Here is a 15,933-nt window from a genome sequence, read left to right on the forward strand (position 1 = left end):
GTGGCAATCACTTTCACCTTCAATGGCAATGTGAGATTTACATTTATATGCATGTCATTGAATGATTGTCATCTAAATTCTGCGCACAGTGAAGATCCTTGGCTCATGGCCTAAATATGGAAATCAAGTGAGGTAGAAGATCAAAGAGCAGGTACGCTGTTTTTCAGAGGATCAAGGATCCCGTTCCCATTAGCAGTCCCATTTCCATTAACCTTCTCCGCACTTCCACGAAGAGCCTCGCCTACCCAACCTTCCTTCTCCAACTGTCTTTCCATCGCCACGATCTCAGCTCCAACAGCTCTGCAATGTTCTTTAGTCGATTCGGGACAAAGTGCCAGGGGTTTTCGAGCCAGGATTGAGTCAGAGGGGTAAGAGTTGGCCCACGAAGTCATGAACTATTAGAAACAATCAGCATAGTCCGGATCAGCCTTTCATTGTTCATCCGAGCGAGTTCAACGAGCAGGATTTGTTGTAATGTTTCGAGGGCAAGACCCACCTTGGTACCTAATATAGCACCTTTACCCATCCCCCATTCAGCTTGACTGATTGCCCCAGCATATTTCAGTGCTTCTTCTTGTCTTCCTTCTTTGGCCAATTCGAATGCCTTGGCACAGACTCTGGGAGCAACATTCGCCATGCCTGTGATAGCTCCCTGACCACCTACTGCTAATGCTCCTAGCAAGTAGTCGGTCGCTCCACCTAGGATGGTGAATGGGGCTGATGTCATTTGAAATTCAGTATTAGTCATTCATAATGTACAAGCACGTCTGGACGATGGTACAGATATATTAATGTATATATAATGATAGACTTCGGATTTGGCACAGACCATCGAAAAATGTTGGACACTCACATCCGAAATTATTTTGCTTGGCAAAAGCGGTTTCCCTCGCTATTCGACCGACATCATGATCTGTATGTTTCACACCGACGATATTAGGGTGTTTGGCCAATCTGCAGATCATGTCGGTGTCCATTTGGATACCGCTACATACACCAGGGTAGGAATATATGATGATTGGGATGGGAGATGCAAAGGCGAGCTATGGGATCATACCATCAAATTCTTGCTCATGCCATTCCAGATCAGATGAGATTGGTTGACCTTTATCTGACATGACTCACCTCTCCGAAAAATCCTTGAATCGCATCCACAGTCATAGCAGCAGGATAATACGATGGCGGTAAGACCAAAGCGAAATCCGCTCCAGCTTCATAAGCGTCTTTACATAGTTTCAAAGCTTCTCTGGAAGATTGAGCTCCGACTGTACCAGCTATGATAGGTCCGTTGTTACCCGCTTGTCGGAAAGCTTGTTTGGCTGTCGAGATGAGCTATGACCACACAGAGTTTTACTGTCAATGCAGTTCAATCACCTGACATAACTCAGAGGTCGGTTGGTTTGCTATATAAAGACTGCATCAAACCACATCGACACACTCACAGTCTTCCTCTCTTCGTAGTCTAAAGCTACAGCCTCAGCGGTACTACCCTGCACGACCACCCCTGCAATCCCAGACTTGGCTAAGAAAGTCATATGTCTTATATGCAAGTCGACATCTAGATCCTGCTCTGGAGTAGGTTGAAAGAAAGTTACCGTAGGACAGTATATGCCCGGTGGGAGGGTCTTGGAACTAGCGGGAACGGTCATGTCGTATTTGGTCTCGGTATATCGTGGTATCAGAAGGATATACCAAGAACGAACTTTAGAGGTGAGGTAAAGAATCAATTATGGTGACAAGTGTCTCGAGGATAGATAGTCAAGGGCTCAAGAGTATTTATCATAGCTAGAAATATCACCTAATCCTATCCTGTCGAGATCATCGGCAACGGGCCGTACCGTATTCAGGTCCCAGCTCATTCCGAGTAGAAGCAATCACATGCTGATAGGGACCTTGCGTTGACGAGATGGACTACGGCAACAGCTGATAGCTAAGACAGGCTATTGACATGGATATCCTCAAGAGAAGCACATCATCGGATCTGACCGAAGAGCCGGAACTCTAATTTCGAGCAGATTCGGCCGGACCGAATACCAAGCCGAAGCCATGTATGCAGTGGGTCTGCTCAACAGCGAGGAGATATTGGCGGTATGCATATATAATCGATGCGAGAGATATGCGGAGTGGTATATAACTTGTCAGTTGCTTGAGGACGGCAAATGAATTCAGCTCGAGATGCAGGGTTTGTTTGAATGAGTATTTCGCGGAGTCAAGATTTAGATATGGGTTGATATACATCTCTCTAAATAACAACACCCGCACTAGCAAGCTACTATTTCTACCATGCTGGCGAGCAGACAAGCACACAGACGCTAATCCTTAGACACCATATCCAGATCCTTCTCCTCTCCCACCCTTGCACCTTCTTCCTCAGCCTTGAGAGCCCTTTCTAAAATTTCAAATGCCCTGCCAACCTCTTCAAACTTATTATACAATACCACAGGACTCAACCTAATAACATTAGGATATCGCTCATCACCCACTAAACCATCTTTCAACAACCTTGAGAATACCCGGGGCATCACACCTTGATTCTCGGGTAAGAGGGATACCGAAAGTTGAGTTCCCCTATATGGATGCTCCGGTGTCAAAATTTTGAATCCTACTTTACCGTCAGGGGGGTTATAGTATTTACTTGACTTGAGGAGCTTTTCAAGTGTACCGGTGAGTTTTTTGCTTTTCTCAAGCATGTTGGTGAATCCGACTTTATCGATCAGTTGTAGTGTGGCTAAAAGGGGGATAGAGGAGAGGACGGGTGTACAGGAATGTTGATAGCCTTTTGCTCCTGGAGTAGGGGAGAAGGAAGGTAACATTTGGAATCTAGTGGCTGAATCGTTGCCCCACCATCCAGCGAGGCTAAGATAATGAACAAATTTCAGTTTCCAGCATGTACGGAGATGAGACATGTTGATATCAAAAACGAATATAGCACTCACCGTCGTCCACCATCATCTAATCCATCTTTAATGTAAAATCCACCTATTCCAGCTGGTCCAGAATTCAAGTATCTGATTAAGTGGAGAATCATCAGTCAAGATTCTCCTGTGTGATCACAGCAGCAGAACGAATTATCGATATGCGGACTTACTTGTAAGTACACCAAACTGCAAAATCAACACCCCACTCATTCAATTTACATTCCACGTTACCTATTCCATGAGCCATATCTAGACCCAACAGAGCGCCTATCGAGTGGACTTTAGGTGAGATTGAGGCGATATCGAATAATTGTCCAGTGTAGTACTGTACAAGGGGAAGCCAGACTATAGATATCTGCAAATATACAGTACCCAAATCGTCAACATGGTTTAGCCGACATAGTTGTTTAATTGTTGAGATGACTCGTGTCCTCACTGTATCTTTATTTTCCTCTATGACTCTGAGTATATCCTCTGTCCTCAAAGTATCTTCACCTTCCCTAGGCTCTAAGCCGATGATCGCTTCGTCTATCTGTTGTTGAGAGAGAATGGCTTCATGTAATTTAGGATGAGAATGGACTGCGTACTGGATATGTATTGATCAGTTATAAGCTGTTTTCTCCCGTCAATGTGCAAGGATAGATAGTAGTATGTTGTCGAATACAGTGTCAATCCGATACCAAAAATGATACTTACCCAATCACTGGGGAAACTACCTTTTTCAATAACAATCTTCCATCTCTGCTTTGTCGGACGATAAAAACTCGTAAATAAATTATGCATGTTGCTCGTCAATGTTGAACTATGCGCAACTTCACTTTCTTTCGCTCCTACAATTTTGGCCAGATGAGGTGTGAGAGGTTCATCGACATGTTTCCAAGGTCTCTTGTGTGGATGGTTGAAATGGCCTGTAACGGAGCTATTGAAAAGATAACTCTGTGAGCACAAGCCTCGATTGAAAGCTTCGCAGGGGAATTTGATGCATAGTCTTCGATCGGTGGAGCGACCGTAACTTACGATGTACCCCATACGTCCAATTCCTCTATCATATGTTGTCTAGCTTTCTTGTTCAATAAACCTAAAGAATTTCCACAGAAATAGATAGCCTCGCCATCTGTTAAAGCCAGAGAGCAATTAGCTTAAAGTCAGCGTATCCCTCGATCATCAGTCAATCATGCGATAAAACGCTGGCTCTTTCTGTTGCTTCTTGGATTAGATAGTACTCACCGCCTTCACCACCACAGGCTCTTATATTAGGAATCTCGAACTCATCTCTCGTCCAATTCAGCGGATCTTGTCGATCTAATTTGATAAGATCGCCCATCGTAGGGATCTTCGAGCTTGTCATCTTGATGAGTTTCACCAGCACCCTGTCGATCTCACTGAACAGTCCAGTGAGAGTGTAACTTCTTGCTATTCGGTCTGAGGGGATATGATCGATTATCGAATCTCGGATCTCGAATTATCAATATCTCCACCACATTTACTTCGTATCCAGCTTCAGCTTCGATCAACTCGAGTCCGTCGATGGCATGACAATTACGTAATGCACTATTTTCGGTTATGAAAACCGGTCATTCGAGTAGTGAGTTAGATCTGGAGCAGAGAGATGCACCCCGATTCTTTCCATGACGACTTGCACTCATGACTTACATCTCACATATATATCAACCACCAGATCTTAAGACAAAGATGTCGGAATCAGACCTACTGCCAGGACAGAATCTCGCCCATCTCCTCCCTCCCTCATGGAAAACAGAGGTCAGCAGGTGGTATGCTGAAGATACACCTTCCTTCGATTGGGCTGGGTTCGTAGTAGGCGAGGAAGAGCAGGAGGCTATACTTTGGGGAAAGAGCGGGGTGAGTGAGGTCGCCATGCTCATGATCAATACAACTGTGATATGAATGATCTGAGCTAATCATTGGTCAATTGATCGGTGTATAGGGGGTATTGGCCGGTGTACCATTCTTCGATGAAGTGTTCAAACAAGCTGAATGCACGTGAGTAACTTATCAATCTCGAATGAATTACAATGGGTTAAACGTATATAACACTAGCTGATGTCGACAATGCAATTTAGTGTCGAATGGCTGCTACCTGAAGGATCGGTGATCCCACCTAACACAAAGACGAAAGTAGCCATAGTTCGTGGAAAAGCCAGACAGCTGTTGTTAGCTGAGAGAGTGGGCTTGAATACTTTGGCAAGATGTAGTGGAATCGCTAGTGTGTAAGTTGGATCATTGCACTGTCTGCATCGTCCATCACCCTTAGAAGATCAGCGCGATACTCCATGTCAGATTCGCGAGAAGAGTGATGATATATTGATTCTAATCTACCCATATTTTCTACACAAAACAGATCCCGCCGATTCCGTGATTTGGCAAGAGCAGAAGGATGGAAAGGTGTAGTTGCGGGAACGAGAAAGACCACACCTGGATTCAGACTGGTAGAGAAATACGGTATGATGGTTGGTGGTGTTGATCCCCATCGACATGATTTGTCAAGTATGGTTATGCTGAAAGATAATCATATTTGGGCTACTGGTGAGTAGGATTGATCATCTCTTATGTTCAAGGCCATGACCGTTGGACTTCATTGTCTCTTCAGTCACAATACTATCTGCTCTATCACTTGATTGCAATCTCATAAAAATGGAAAGTATCCCTGACCCATGTCACCATACGTAGGTTCAATAACCCAAGCTATCAAATCCGTCCGACGAGTTGCCGGATTCTCCCTTTTGGTCAACGTAGAATGCCAGAACTACGAAGAAGCCAACGAAGCCATCTCGGCAGGAGCGAATATCGTCATGTTGGATAACCTCCTGGGAGAGGAGTTGCACGGCGCAGCCAAGAGGTTGAAAGAGGAATGGAAGGGTAAAAGAGAATTTCTGATAGAGACTTCCGGTGGGATTGTGGAAGGTGGATTAAAAGCGAGATTGGGACCTGGTAAGTTTGAATTCCTCCTTGTATTCCGATAAATGACGTGCAAAAAGGTAGTTTCAGTCTGGATAGTATGGTTGATGCTGAGTTTTTGATTGTTGTTTGTCAGATATCGATATATTATCTACGTCGGCTGTACATCAATCTTGCCCTCATGTTGATTTCTCACTCAAGATTCAACCAAGACAGAAGCAATAGAAGGTCTAGACCTGCTTTCTGTCTGGATTATCTGTGGTGATAGAAAATGCATCAAGTTTATTTCGGTTTTCTGTTCGTCATATACAATATCCATCTTGCGGTCATGTCTATCAATACGCATCTTACTGATGACTTACTGATCCTGATAATCACCGGATTAGTCTTCCACATGCTTGTTCATCTTCTTCAATCTCATCCCGTCCTAAGGACCATTTCCATCTTGTACTCCTCGGCTCTTCCCTCTTGCTACTCTGTTGCGTCGTAGTTCGGTCGTGCCAATAACACTGATGAGGTGGTTATACGCAAAGATGGCTTTCTATAGATACAGATTGTTATGTCTTGGCTGATGATCTGAAATGATACAGTGGTATTTCAGGTCAGATATTTGGTGGGATGGTTGATTTGATTGATTGTGATCTTCTTCGATGAAATAGGTTCGTGATGGGATTTATGGTTTGATCAGCAATGCCTCGGTACGTAAATGAAGAATGCCAAAAGGTAAAGAATCGACTCCACTCACTCGGCAATGGTTTACACAGTTCTTGAAGTAGGGGTGAGTGGACCAACGGGAGAAGGTTTAGGATGAGGTGTATCGCCGGGTCTACCGAGGTTTACCAGTTGGCTGGGAGTAGAAATGGAAGTGGAAAGAGACATCCTGTGTCGTCAAACTGTGATCCATTGTCATCAGTCAAAGTCAAAAGTCAGTCGATGCAAGTAAGCTAAGGAAGGAAGAGATGATAGATCGATTGAAGGCACTTTAGTACAACTTACATGAAATGAAAGGTAGGTGGCAAAAGGAATATGTATCGATCGTTGAAAGTTGTTGTCTGCTTGATGGATATTTCAGTCTTGCTATCTTATACTATGTAGCCATCAAGGTCAAGTAATTGGCAAAGGTCGTTATGGGTATCATGAAGAAGGGGCTGAAATGGATCTTGCTTATTTTGTCTTGACCTCTTTATATATCTTTTCACACATAACCCAAAACCAATAAAACACGTCAAAGCTCGGTTCGAACCTGTTTGGATCAATTGATCAATCAGAAAGATGGACGTGCGAAAGGAATGTTTGCTACTTGCTTCTTGATTCTTGATTCTGATACAGAACACAGAAGTGTATATCATCTCTGGTCATTCTTCGGTGATCCGGCAGGAGATTACATACACATCATAGCTTCTGCACAGGTACATTCTCAATTGATTTTGTCTGGTCAATAGTATAGTACTGCGCTAGGTGTGTGTTAGTACCGGTGCCCCTTTGTGCTTAGCACTGTGATGACGTATAATCGATCCACAGTAAGATAGTGTAGGTGCGTTGCCTTTCTAGGTGTAGGGCAGAGACAGATCTCTTCTGATCTTCAGTCTCTGTCACCATTGATAAGGTTGGATTCTTCCTTCTTCTGAAGTTGTGAAAGAATCAAGGTCGAGGTAAGAATTAAGGTGATATGATGGTGATTGATGAGCAAGGTCCGACCGAGTCATCCAAAGGATATCCCCTAAGATCAGTATTAGTGCAGTAGCATTCGGTTCGCTTAAGGGTTGTGTGTTACCTTTCGGATTCTGGTGTACTTCGAAAGATCTTTCTCGATGACTATGATGATGAAGTCGAAGTGGAGCTGTTGTGTGTTTCAACGGACCCATGACAAGGTGAATAGGTGAAACATGACAACGACGACTGCATACCAGAGTGCTGTCTCCTACTGGTAATTGGAAGCAGAAAGACGGGATCAAATTGGCACAGTACGGCTAACCTAAACCTCCACTTTGATGTTTTTCCTATTCTTCGTATCTGGCTGGATACTGGAGAATGGTAATGCAGCTCAAATTTGACCTCCATTCAGACTATAGATCGATCACTTGACATTTTGTATTAGACTAGTATAGCTCCATATAGGATGTCGAGAATTGATTCTCTCACACCCTCCAAGTCCCGCTCGAGGGCATCTCCTTCGCCCTCTCCTTCTCCTGGTCCTGGCTCACCTGCTAAAACTACCGAGACGACCCATCATAGGATGTTGAAATTGGTTTTATCCGAGGTACGCAAAATCATCAGAACGTGGGATGAGCTGGTCATTATGGATGGGTTCAAGGCTTGTAAAGGTGTCATAGACGAGGGAACGGAGATGGAGTGCGTCTTACTTGATTATCACTTTGACATCCCTCGAAAAGAAGGATAGTAAGGTCAATAGATTACTGATTGACGATGATGGTCTATTAGCAATATCTTAGCGGTAGAGGACAAACCTGAAAGACCAGAGATAAGTGGTCATTTGAATAGCTGGTATGGTCATAGACAGTCTTTGGAAAGTACTTTGAAGAAACTAGTAAGTGGTAAAATACATGTGGGATGGTAACTACAGCTGACCTCGATAAACCATGATGATGTAGGATAACAATCTGTATAAATTGTCCGCTTTGACCGACCAAGCTGAGAAGATCCTTTTTGAAGCTTATAAGAGAGAGGGACAGGACTTTGTGTTTATGGAACCATTATGGTTCACATGGACTTTGGAGAAATTTGGTATGTCAACATATTGATTCTTGTCATGATTGGTGATTTGACTCGGTTATTTTGGCAGTGAATTCTCTATCACCCATCATTTCTTTGCATACCAACCACCTCGCATCTCTCACTTCCCTCTCTCGTATCATACTCGACCCCAACACTTCATTCGACGATGCGAAATTGACTTTGGAGGCATGGAGGGATATAGCCACTGGCGGAGAAAGATGGGAGCGAGTGAGAGAATGGGAAGAATTGGTGGAAGTTGAATTGGCAGGAGGGACGGATGAAGGAGATGAGGATGAGGATGAAGTACCGATAAAGGGGAAGAAGAAGGGTAGGAAGTGATGGTCTGTGCGTTGATGTGTGGTTGTGTGGGTGGAGCAACTGCCGATCAATCGTGTTTCTATCCCTTGACACACAGTCAAATCAACAACATGAGGTCCACTGAAATGACGAGGATGATGATGTAAAGTAGGTGGCGAGTGATCATCAAAAGGATACAACAAGTATAGTCGGAAGAAGAAGAAGAAGCAACTGTCAATCCATTCGACCATGACCGTCATTTCGATCAAATAGCGAATCAACGATACCTTGACGACACAACGACATTCAATAGACTCAGATCGGTTCATCAACACCCTCACCTCCTAGCACGCCAACGGCTACAGATACGTGCGTATACACTAGGTCAACTGGACGTAGACGATCTCAAATACATGGTTCTTGATCCTCAATTAACCCACCTACGAATCCGACCTCTTTGCTTACCCCTGCTGCCATTCAACTGATACCATGGGCTGCAGAAGCTCGAAAACGTGCGATGATCCGGAATGTGAATTACCTGGACATGGACAATGTGATGTGAGTGAATCTTTCTTTGTCCAATTGAGCAGCTCTCCTGCGCTTCCCTCATATCCGTCACTCATTGCACCTATGTCCGTAATCGTTCATACTCTATAAGTTTGATCGTCGGACTGACATTTCTTCGTATTCAGAACACAAAGCCAAATCGTCGCCATTCCCGGCGCTCGCGACCTCGCTCGTATTCCTATTCCACCAAGTCACGTCGCTCGTCCAATACCTCCACGTCAAGTAAGACTCCGATGGTCCAGAGGGACTCAGTAGCCGAGATGCGGGATATAATCGCTTCGATGGGAGGATGGCATGAGGGTGGTGAGTGCAGCCCATTATTTGATATACTTCCGGATGAAGCTGATAGAAGATCTAAATGTAGGACAGAGATCTAAAACAGGAACCAAAATTGAGGAGTAGGATGAAGGTACTGCAGGAAGTATGAAAGAGAGAAGAAGGATTTGCTGTTTCAATCGTATATGGTTATGAGTCGTTCATGTTGATGTTTGTTGTATCATCTATACACGATAACGACTATAATGTAGATAAGATAATATGTTGACGGCACCTCATGCGTGCCCAGAATATGCAAAATACTCCTCAAGTATGAGCGGAGACCCGGTTATCTGCAAGGTGAGATCCAGTCAGGGTAATTGCCGATTGACATGCACTGTGCGTGTTGTTCATGTTCGCATTCATGTTTTGATTCTTTGCATCAACCTCGCATATTGTTCATACATCGTATTAACATCACAGCATTGCATCCCTACCTGTACATTATCTTGTCTCTCTCGAGACACCTCCGTGTGTATACTGTCCTCCGCTTGGTAGTACGACGTCGATGTACTGAAACAATCGCTCAACCTTCCTTACCATACCATCAAACATGTCCCTTTCTCATTCAACCTAGATCCGTTCCGATTAACCTACGTCTGTCATCATTCAACATCAGCGATCAATCCTTTCTCCTTCAGACATCCTTGTGACTTGTGATTGTCCTTTGCTTGCTAAGGTCCGACCGACACACTTGCTCAGTGTCTTGCTGTTTCCTGTTGTTTGATTGATTCGCTATGGGCGCTTCTGACGAGTGAGTGGAATTCATCGATTAATCCATTTCAGTGACATGTAACCCAAAGGACCCCGCCCCCCTTTCTTGAAAGTGGTTGAGTGTCTCATCACCTCCAAAGATAAGACGGAGCATCGTTTCCTTCATTTTCTTTACTTCTCTCTATTCTTCTCTCTTTCCCGCTATCACAATGTATTTGTATCGTATAACAAGCTGATCATGGTATCACCCCCCAACTCTACCACCTCACCATGACACCTAGATCCTTCTTACCTCAAATCGTAGGCGTAAGTCTATCTACCACTCCCTTTATCAGCTTCATTGTTCGCTTCTGACCCCTGCGTTATTAGCTCTTTTACGCTCATTTCGATGCTACCCTCGGTCCAGTCGTCCAACATCAAGTCCCCGAAAACCTCATCACCTCTCGAGCCACAAGTCATGAACCAGATACACGTTCTAGGTCCAGATCGAAATCGCGCTCTAGATCAAGAGCAACCGGACCGGGTCCCACTCCCATAACATCATCTTCTACATCTTCGACATATCCTGGTTTTGGTCGGAGGGCATCTTCTTCATCATCGTCTACTAGGAGATCATCAGCGACATTGTTGAACTTCGGATTGATATCTGAATATGTCATTCCTAAAAAGTCCCTACATGGTCGGCTGGTTACGTTGCTCACTACTAGTAATGCTAGTAGCGAAGAAGATAAAAAGGAATATAGAGTGATGGGGTTTCCGAATGTGATGACTGGAGAGGGAGGGAGATATAAAAGGAATGAATATATGTGGAATTTATGTTTCGTCTTTCATTCGTCGAGTTCGTTGGAGGCTTTCGAACCGGTCGTTAGGAAATGTGCGAGAATATTAAGGAGTGCAGAGGTGAGTAAGGTTTGAACTTGCATCCGGATCCAAACAAACACGATATCAGAACTTCGATGCTTGCTCCTTCCTCATTTCAGCAACACTTGCCCTTTTCCTTTCTCCGGAGTGACTACAGGAGAAAGAGCTGAGAGCTGACTTGATATTGCTCTTGATAGAGAGACTCGTTATACCTCTCTTCGTCACGTCCTGAGCACACACCATTACCTGCTGTGTTGGAACAACTGTTCGAAGATCTGAATTCATACTCGGAAACGTCAATATCGTTAGATGGGTTCAATTCGTTGGAATTGAAGCTCTTCCCTTTCTACCGTGAGTACCCCCTTCAATTGTATCTACTCTACTCTATCAATACAGCCTTTCAAAGATTGTTGTCGCCCCACTGAGATTCCCGAACTTGTGATCTTCCCAAGCTAATCTTTATGTCGTCTCCAAGCCAATCCACCCGAATGCGAGGATTGGCATGTACCGATCGCATTAGTCAATCTCAACGCTCTCAAGGACGATAATTGGGATATAACGGCCGCTCGAGTCTCACAGTATATAGACGGTATCAATCATGTGAAGAAGATAGCGGAACTAGCGGACGCAGATGAAGCGTTGACTAGAGAAACGCTGAAACATATGTTGTGAGTCCAACTAGCCTGATGATGAAATTCTTCAAACTGCTGACCATTTGCCAGGTATTATCAGGTCGTGATGATGGTGAGTTGCATCTATCGTTCCAGCCCCATATAGCTAACGGAATGCGCAGATCGATATCTTCCAATACTCCAATATGTACACTCTCAAACCTGCTATATCACGACTCGGCTCAGACGAAACCATAATCAACGAATGTCCGCCATATGTCACTCGACCTGGATTCCCTTATCCCGAATGGCCCGTTCTACTTCGTCTGTACAGTAAGCTCACACCTGGAGTAACGGTTCACCATTGGATAGAAAGCAACGAAGTATTGTCTTTAGGTATCGACCCCAGACGATTTGTCTCTTTCGGTATCATCAAAGGATTCTTGAGAAGAGTACATCGATGGCCCAAGATGATCGAAAGGACCTCGTCGCCTTTGATACCGGTACCTGTCGATACTCGACGCAGAGTAGGGTTCGATGAATCTGCAAGGTTAGGTTCAACAACAACATTAGGGACCAGAGGAGATAATCGATCACATGGTGGTGATTCCGGTCTCTCAAGACCTGGTGGTGGTGCCGGAGAAAGTGCATTTACTTTACGCTCGGTTGGGTCGAATGCGTCTCTTGGTGTATCGCCCGCTTCACGTCATATGTATACTCCTCCGAGCATAACGGGTAAATCACCTAATATGGGACATGGGAGCAGTAACAGACGTAATCTGGGTTTCTCATCTTCGACTTCCGCGTCGACAACAAAACATCATCATCAGCAACAACAACAACAATTAGGTAGATCACATACTACTTCAACATCCGTTGCTGAATCTCATCCGTCTACTTCTTCGCGCCGAGCTGTTGGGGGTACCTCGGTATCTCACTCGACAGGTACGCACGGTGATCGACATGGAGAGAGGGGTGCGGGGAATAGTGGGATTAGATTCGGGTTGAGTGCTCGTCAGCGTGAGGAGGCAGCTGCGATACGAGCTGCGGAAGAAATGGAAGAGGAGTTGACAGCGTATTTAGATGGGACGCATCATGCTGATGAGATTCAGGTTAGGTTTGGGATGAGTTGGAGTAAGTTGGAGGGAATCTTGGGATTGGAGGAGGTTAAAGGTGGGATGGGGAAGAAGGGAATTACGCTGGTCTATAAGTGATATGGCTAGGATGAAATGGAGAGAACACAGTGCCGAATGCCAATTGATGGACTTATGGCAACGCAAGGCAAGGCAACTTGTGAGATATGGGATATATGAGATATAATAACGAAGAAATACAAAATCAAGTATAATGATCAACGATGAATCCAGCATGTATATGTGCATGATATGTCAATGCCAGATCTATTTTACGAATCAAATATCCTATCTATCAATACCAGAGATATCAAAGCAAATTCCCAAATATATTCTATCAGTTTTACTACTATCTATTCTATATACCAGTTTATTCCAGCATATGCCATTTTATTCCAGATCACCTCGTCACATATTGATCTACCTCTCTCCAACCTGCCTTGTTCTCCGCTTTCCACTCTTCCAAAAGATCTTCGTAGACTATCCACCACCACGCATGGACCGCATCGTAATTCGTCAGACTCTCTTGCGGAGAGGTATTCCTAACTGCGTCTAGTAAACCGGGAGGTAGTGGTCGTCGTTTCTCGGTATTTTGGGTTTGTTGTTGAGTGAAGTTGGATGGTGTTATGGGCGTAGGAGGGAGGGTGGGGTGGGGTGGGAGATCAGAAGGTCGATGATTCCATGGTTTGTCAAGACTACGAAAATGAATTTCACAAGAGTAATTAGTCCTCATTCTTATGTATGCGATTTTCAACAACCAAGAAAGAGAATAGCTATATATGAGAGAGAGAGAGTAAAATACTCACATATAATGTATCAACCTAACTTCTTCATCCCTCCACATACTCCCATGGACCGCCCTCTGAGTTTTCAACGCATTACACCACCAAGGTAAAGGTTTCCACCTCCCCTTGAACACTTCTGTGATTACGTCCTGATCGGCGAATTTGGATTGGGCGATCGTAGGTGATGTATTGAGGTGGTGGACGAGTTCGTCGAGAAGGGAAAGGGAAGGTTTGAATATCACCAGACCAGAGTTGAGTAGGTGGGATGTACGTTTGGAATCGGGCGATGGGATGGGTGGGGAAGATAGGGTTGTGTAGGGGTTTTGGAGGGATAGGGAGCAGTTGGATGGGATCCTATGATGAGATGGAACGAAAGACGAATTAGTATATGAGGTGTATGAAATGGATACGAATCGATAAGGGAGAATGAGAGGTCTATAATTAAGACGGATGGATATCTGTCGAAGGATGAGGGTATGGTATGTTGTTGTCGACTCTCCATCAAACCCACACAAACAAATCACCCGAAAGCGATTCAATTTGATTGATGGTGAATAACCCTTTGTCCCTATCCCAAAGGACCCCCCTTCCCAAACACACACGTCGTACATCGTGTGCACCTCTTAGTGAACATATGTTGGATCATCAAGAAGATATGAGACTCACCAATCCTCTGGATAATGTTTCAATTTAAACGGATTACAAACACAAGCTGGACTAGCTGCAATCCAATCATCTCCTGGTAATTCCAAATCGAACAATTCGTCCATCCCTCTTAAGAAGATCATATCCGAATCGATCAATATGATCCTTTCGAATTGCTCTAATCCAAAAACACGGATCTTCGTCCATGCGTCGTTAAATCGAGAGAAAGATGGGTCAAAGCCACTATGCTGATCTGAAGAGGGTGAAAGATGTTCGACTTCGATGATCTCTATTCCGGACGAGGTGATGGTTTCTCTGGATGATTGGGAAAGTGATGAGGTGGTCATTACTATCAAGGGGTAGGAGGAGACTGAAATGAGTGTACGATGAAGGGTTAGTAGACCTGTTTTCCATGACTGGTTAGCTTGAAGAACCTTTTGTGCACAATGAAGATTCTCGTTCGATGGGCTTGGACGGGTCACTTACCAGCTATATAACCCGGATTAGTTATCAATGTCACCCATGCCTTTTTACCTCCTACTCTGCCATCAAGAATTGGTGCAGGTTCAATGGCCATTTTCCTTTCTTATCTTCCTTTCTATCTATTTTTCTAATTTCCAAATTGATTAGCGAGATCCCCAAGTGCCAAGCAAGATCCGGACGATGGTTTACATGTACTGAGATCTAGATGTACACAGATTAACCAGCCGATAGTAATCTGCAAGACTTTTTTTATAGCTATACACAGGGAAAACAAATCTACAGATTGGTGAAATGAAGAAAGAGACTGTTCATATTTCGGGTTTTGACTTTTCCATCTTCATTCAATCTTACTAACAATCCAATCGAGGAACCCTTCCCGTACTGAAATGTGAAGTTACCGGTGTTTCGGATAAAGATGCCACGATCGATCGCGTCATCTTCTCCTTTCCCGGATACCTGCTCTTCTCAGTGAATCTCGCCAGATATCATAATGGAATACAATGGCATTTCGCCTCTATTGTTTTGTATTCTGCCATATGTGCTCAAATACAGGTAAAATGACCGTATGAAAACGCACGAAACAACTCGATTGAGCCCAAAGGACCCTAATGCCTCATGCCATTCAGGCGCCCTACCGCATCGAACAAGAACCTGGTCTGTAAATGCCGTCGCCCCAAGTGATTGGCTTTTCCTGCAAAGCTGAATGGACGATGAATAGCCATGAGCTTGGGCCAAAGGTCCGCACAGGATACTACTTCCATCGAAGTATCAGTAGGGAGAAGTACAACTATTATGCCTCATGGCGACTGATGGGATTTCGACCTCCGCATTTTACAGAAGTCGTGAACTATGACGAAGAGCTTGCTGCGTGTTGAGAAAGACTACAGTAAGCTAAGTGGTGATGGACATGCATGAAATGCGTTTGATACACTAGATTGTTTATATATGTGAG

At 44.3% G+C, this 15,933-nt stretch overlaps 6 protein-coding genes across 6 annotated transcripts; 3 read left to right on the forward strand and 3 right to left on the reverse strand.

Moving 5' to 3' along the window:
* Positions 1–140: 140 nt before the first annotated feature.
* I203_106328 (uncharacterized protein) lies at positions 141–1,649 on the reverse strand (the record flags this gene model as incomplete). The annotated part of the gene is made up of 5 exons (XM_019150843.1): positions 141–395; positions 497–717; positions 854–1,043; positions 1,126–1,332; positions 1,443–1,649. 5 exons carry the CDS (start codon positions 1,647–1,649, stop codon positions 141–143), a joined length of 1,080 nt encoding a protein of 359 aa, XP_018999720.1.
* Positions 1,650–2,312: 663 nt separating this feature from the next.
* Positions 2,313–4,266, reverse strand: I203_106329 (kynureninase; the record flags this gene model as incomplete). Its single annotated transcript, XM_019150844.1, has 7 exons — positions 2,313–2,856; positions 2,937–3,008; positions 3,089–3,273; positions 3,355–3,504; positions 3,615–3,837; positions 3,936–4,032; positions 4,146–4,266. The coding sequence occupies 7 exons, from the start codon at positions 4,264–4,266 to the stop codon at positions 2,313–2,315; spliced, it is 1,392 nt and encodes a 463-aa protein (XP_018999721.1).
* A 344-nt stretch (positions 4,267–4,610) lies between these two features.
* Positions 4,611–6,059, forward strand: I203_106330 (nicotinate-nucleotide diphosphorylase (carboxylating); the record flags this gene model as incomplete). The annotated part of the gene is made up of 6 exons (XM_019150845.1): positions 4,611–4,778; positions 4,864–4,919; positions 5,000–5,146; positions 5,278–5,462; positions 5,607–5,867; positions 5,971–6,059. 6 exons carry the CDS (start codon positions 4,611–4,613, stop codon positions 6,057–6,059), a joined length of 906 nt encoding a protein of 301 aa, XP_018999722.1.
* A 1,894-nt stretch (positions 6,060–7,953) lies between these two features.
* On the forward strand, positions 7,954–8,909 carry I203_106331 (uncharacterized protein; the record flags this gene model as incomplete). The annotated part of the gene is made up of 4 exons (XM_019150846.1): positions 7,954–8,186; positions 8,277–8,382; positions 8,447–8,579; positions 8,638–8,909. The coding sequence occupies 4 exons, from the start codon at positions 7,954–7,956 to the stop codon at positions 8,907–8,909; spliced, it is 744 nt and encodes a 247-aa protein (XP_018999723.1).
* A 1,824-nt stretch (positions 8,910–10,733) lies between these two features.
* On the forward strand, positions 10,734–13,149 carry I203_106332 (uncharacterized protein; the record flags this gene model as incomplete). The annotated part of the gene is made up of 6 exons (XM_065517950.1): positions 10,734–10,769; positions 10,833–11,363; positions 11,522–11,675; positions 11,800–11,992; positions 12,047–12,068; positions 12,118–13,149. 6 exons carry the CDS (start codon positions 10,734–10,736, stop codon positions 13,147–13,149), a joined length of 1,968 nt encoding a protein of 655 aa, XP_065373254.1.
* Positions 13,150–13,468: 319 nt separating this feature from the next.
* On the reverse strand, positions 13,469–15,075 carry I203_106333 (uncharacterized protein; the record flags this gene model as incomplete). The annotated part of the gene is made up of 4 exons (XM_019150848.1): positions 13,469–13,763; positions 13,875–14,207; positions 14,520–14,901; positions 14,985–15,075. 4 exons carry the CDS (start codon positions 15,073–15,075, stop codon positions 13,469–13,471), a joined length of 1,101 nt encoding a protein of 366 aa, XP_018999725.1.
* Positions 15,076–15,933: the final 858 nt, after the last annotated feature.

The sequence above is a fragment of the Kwoniella mangroviensis genome (genome assembly GCF_000507465.2).
Source record: "Kwoniella mangroviensis CBS 8507 chromosome 1 map unlocalized Ctg02, whole genome shotgun sequence".
NCBI lineage: Eukaryota > Fungi > Basidiomycota > Tremellomycetes > Tremellales > Cryptococcaceae > Kwoniella > Kwoniella mangrovensis.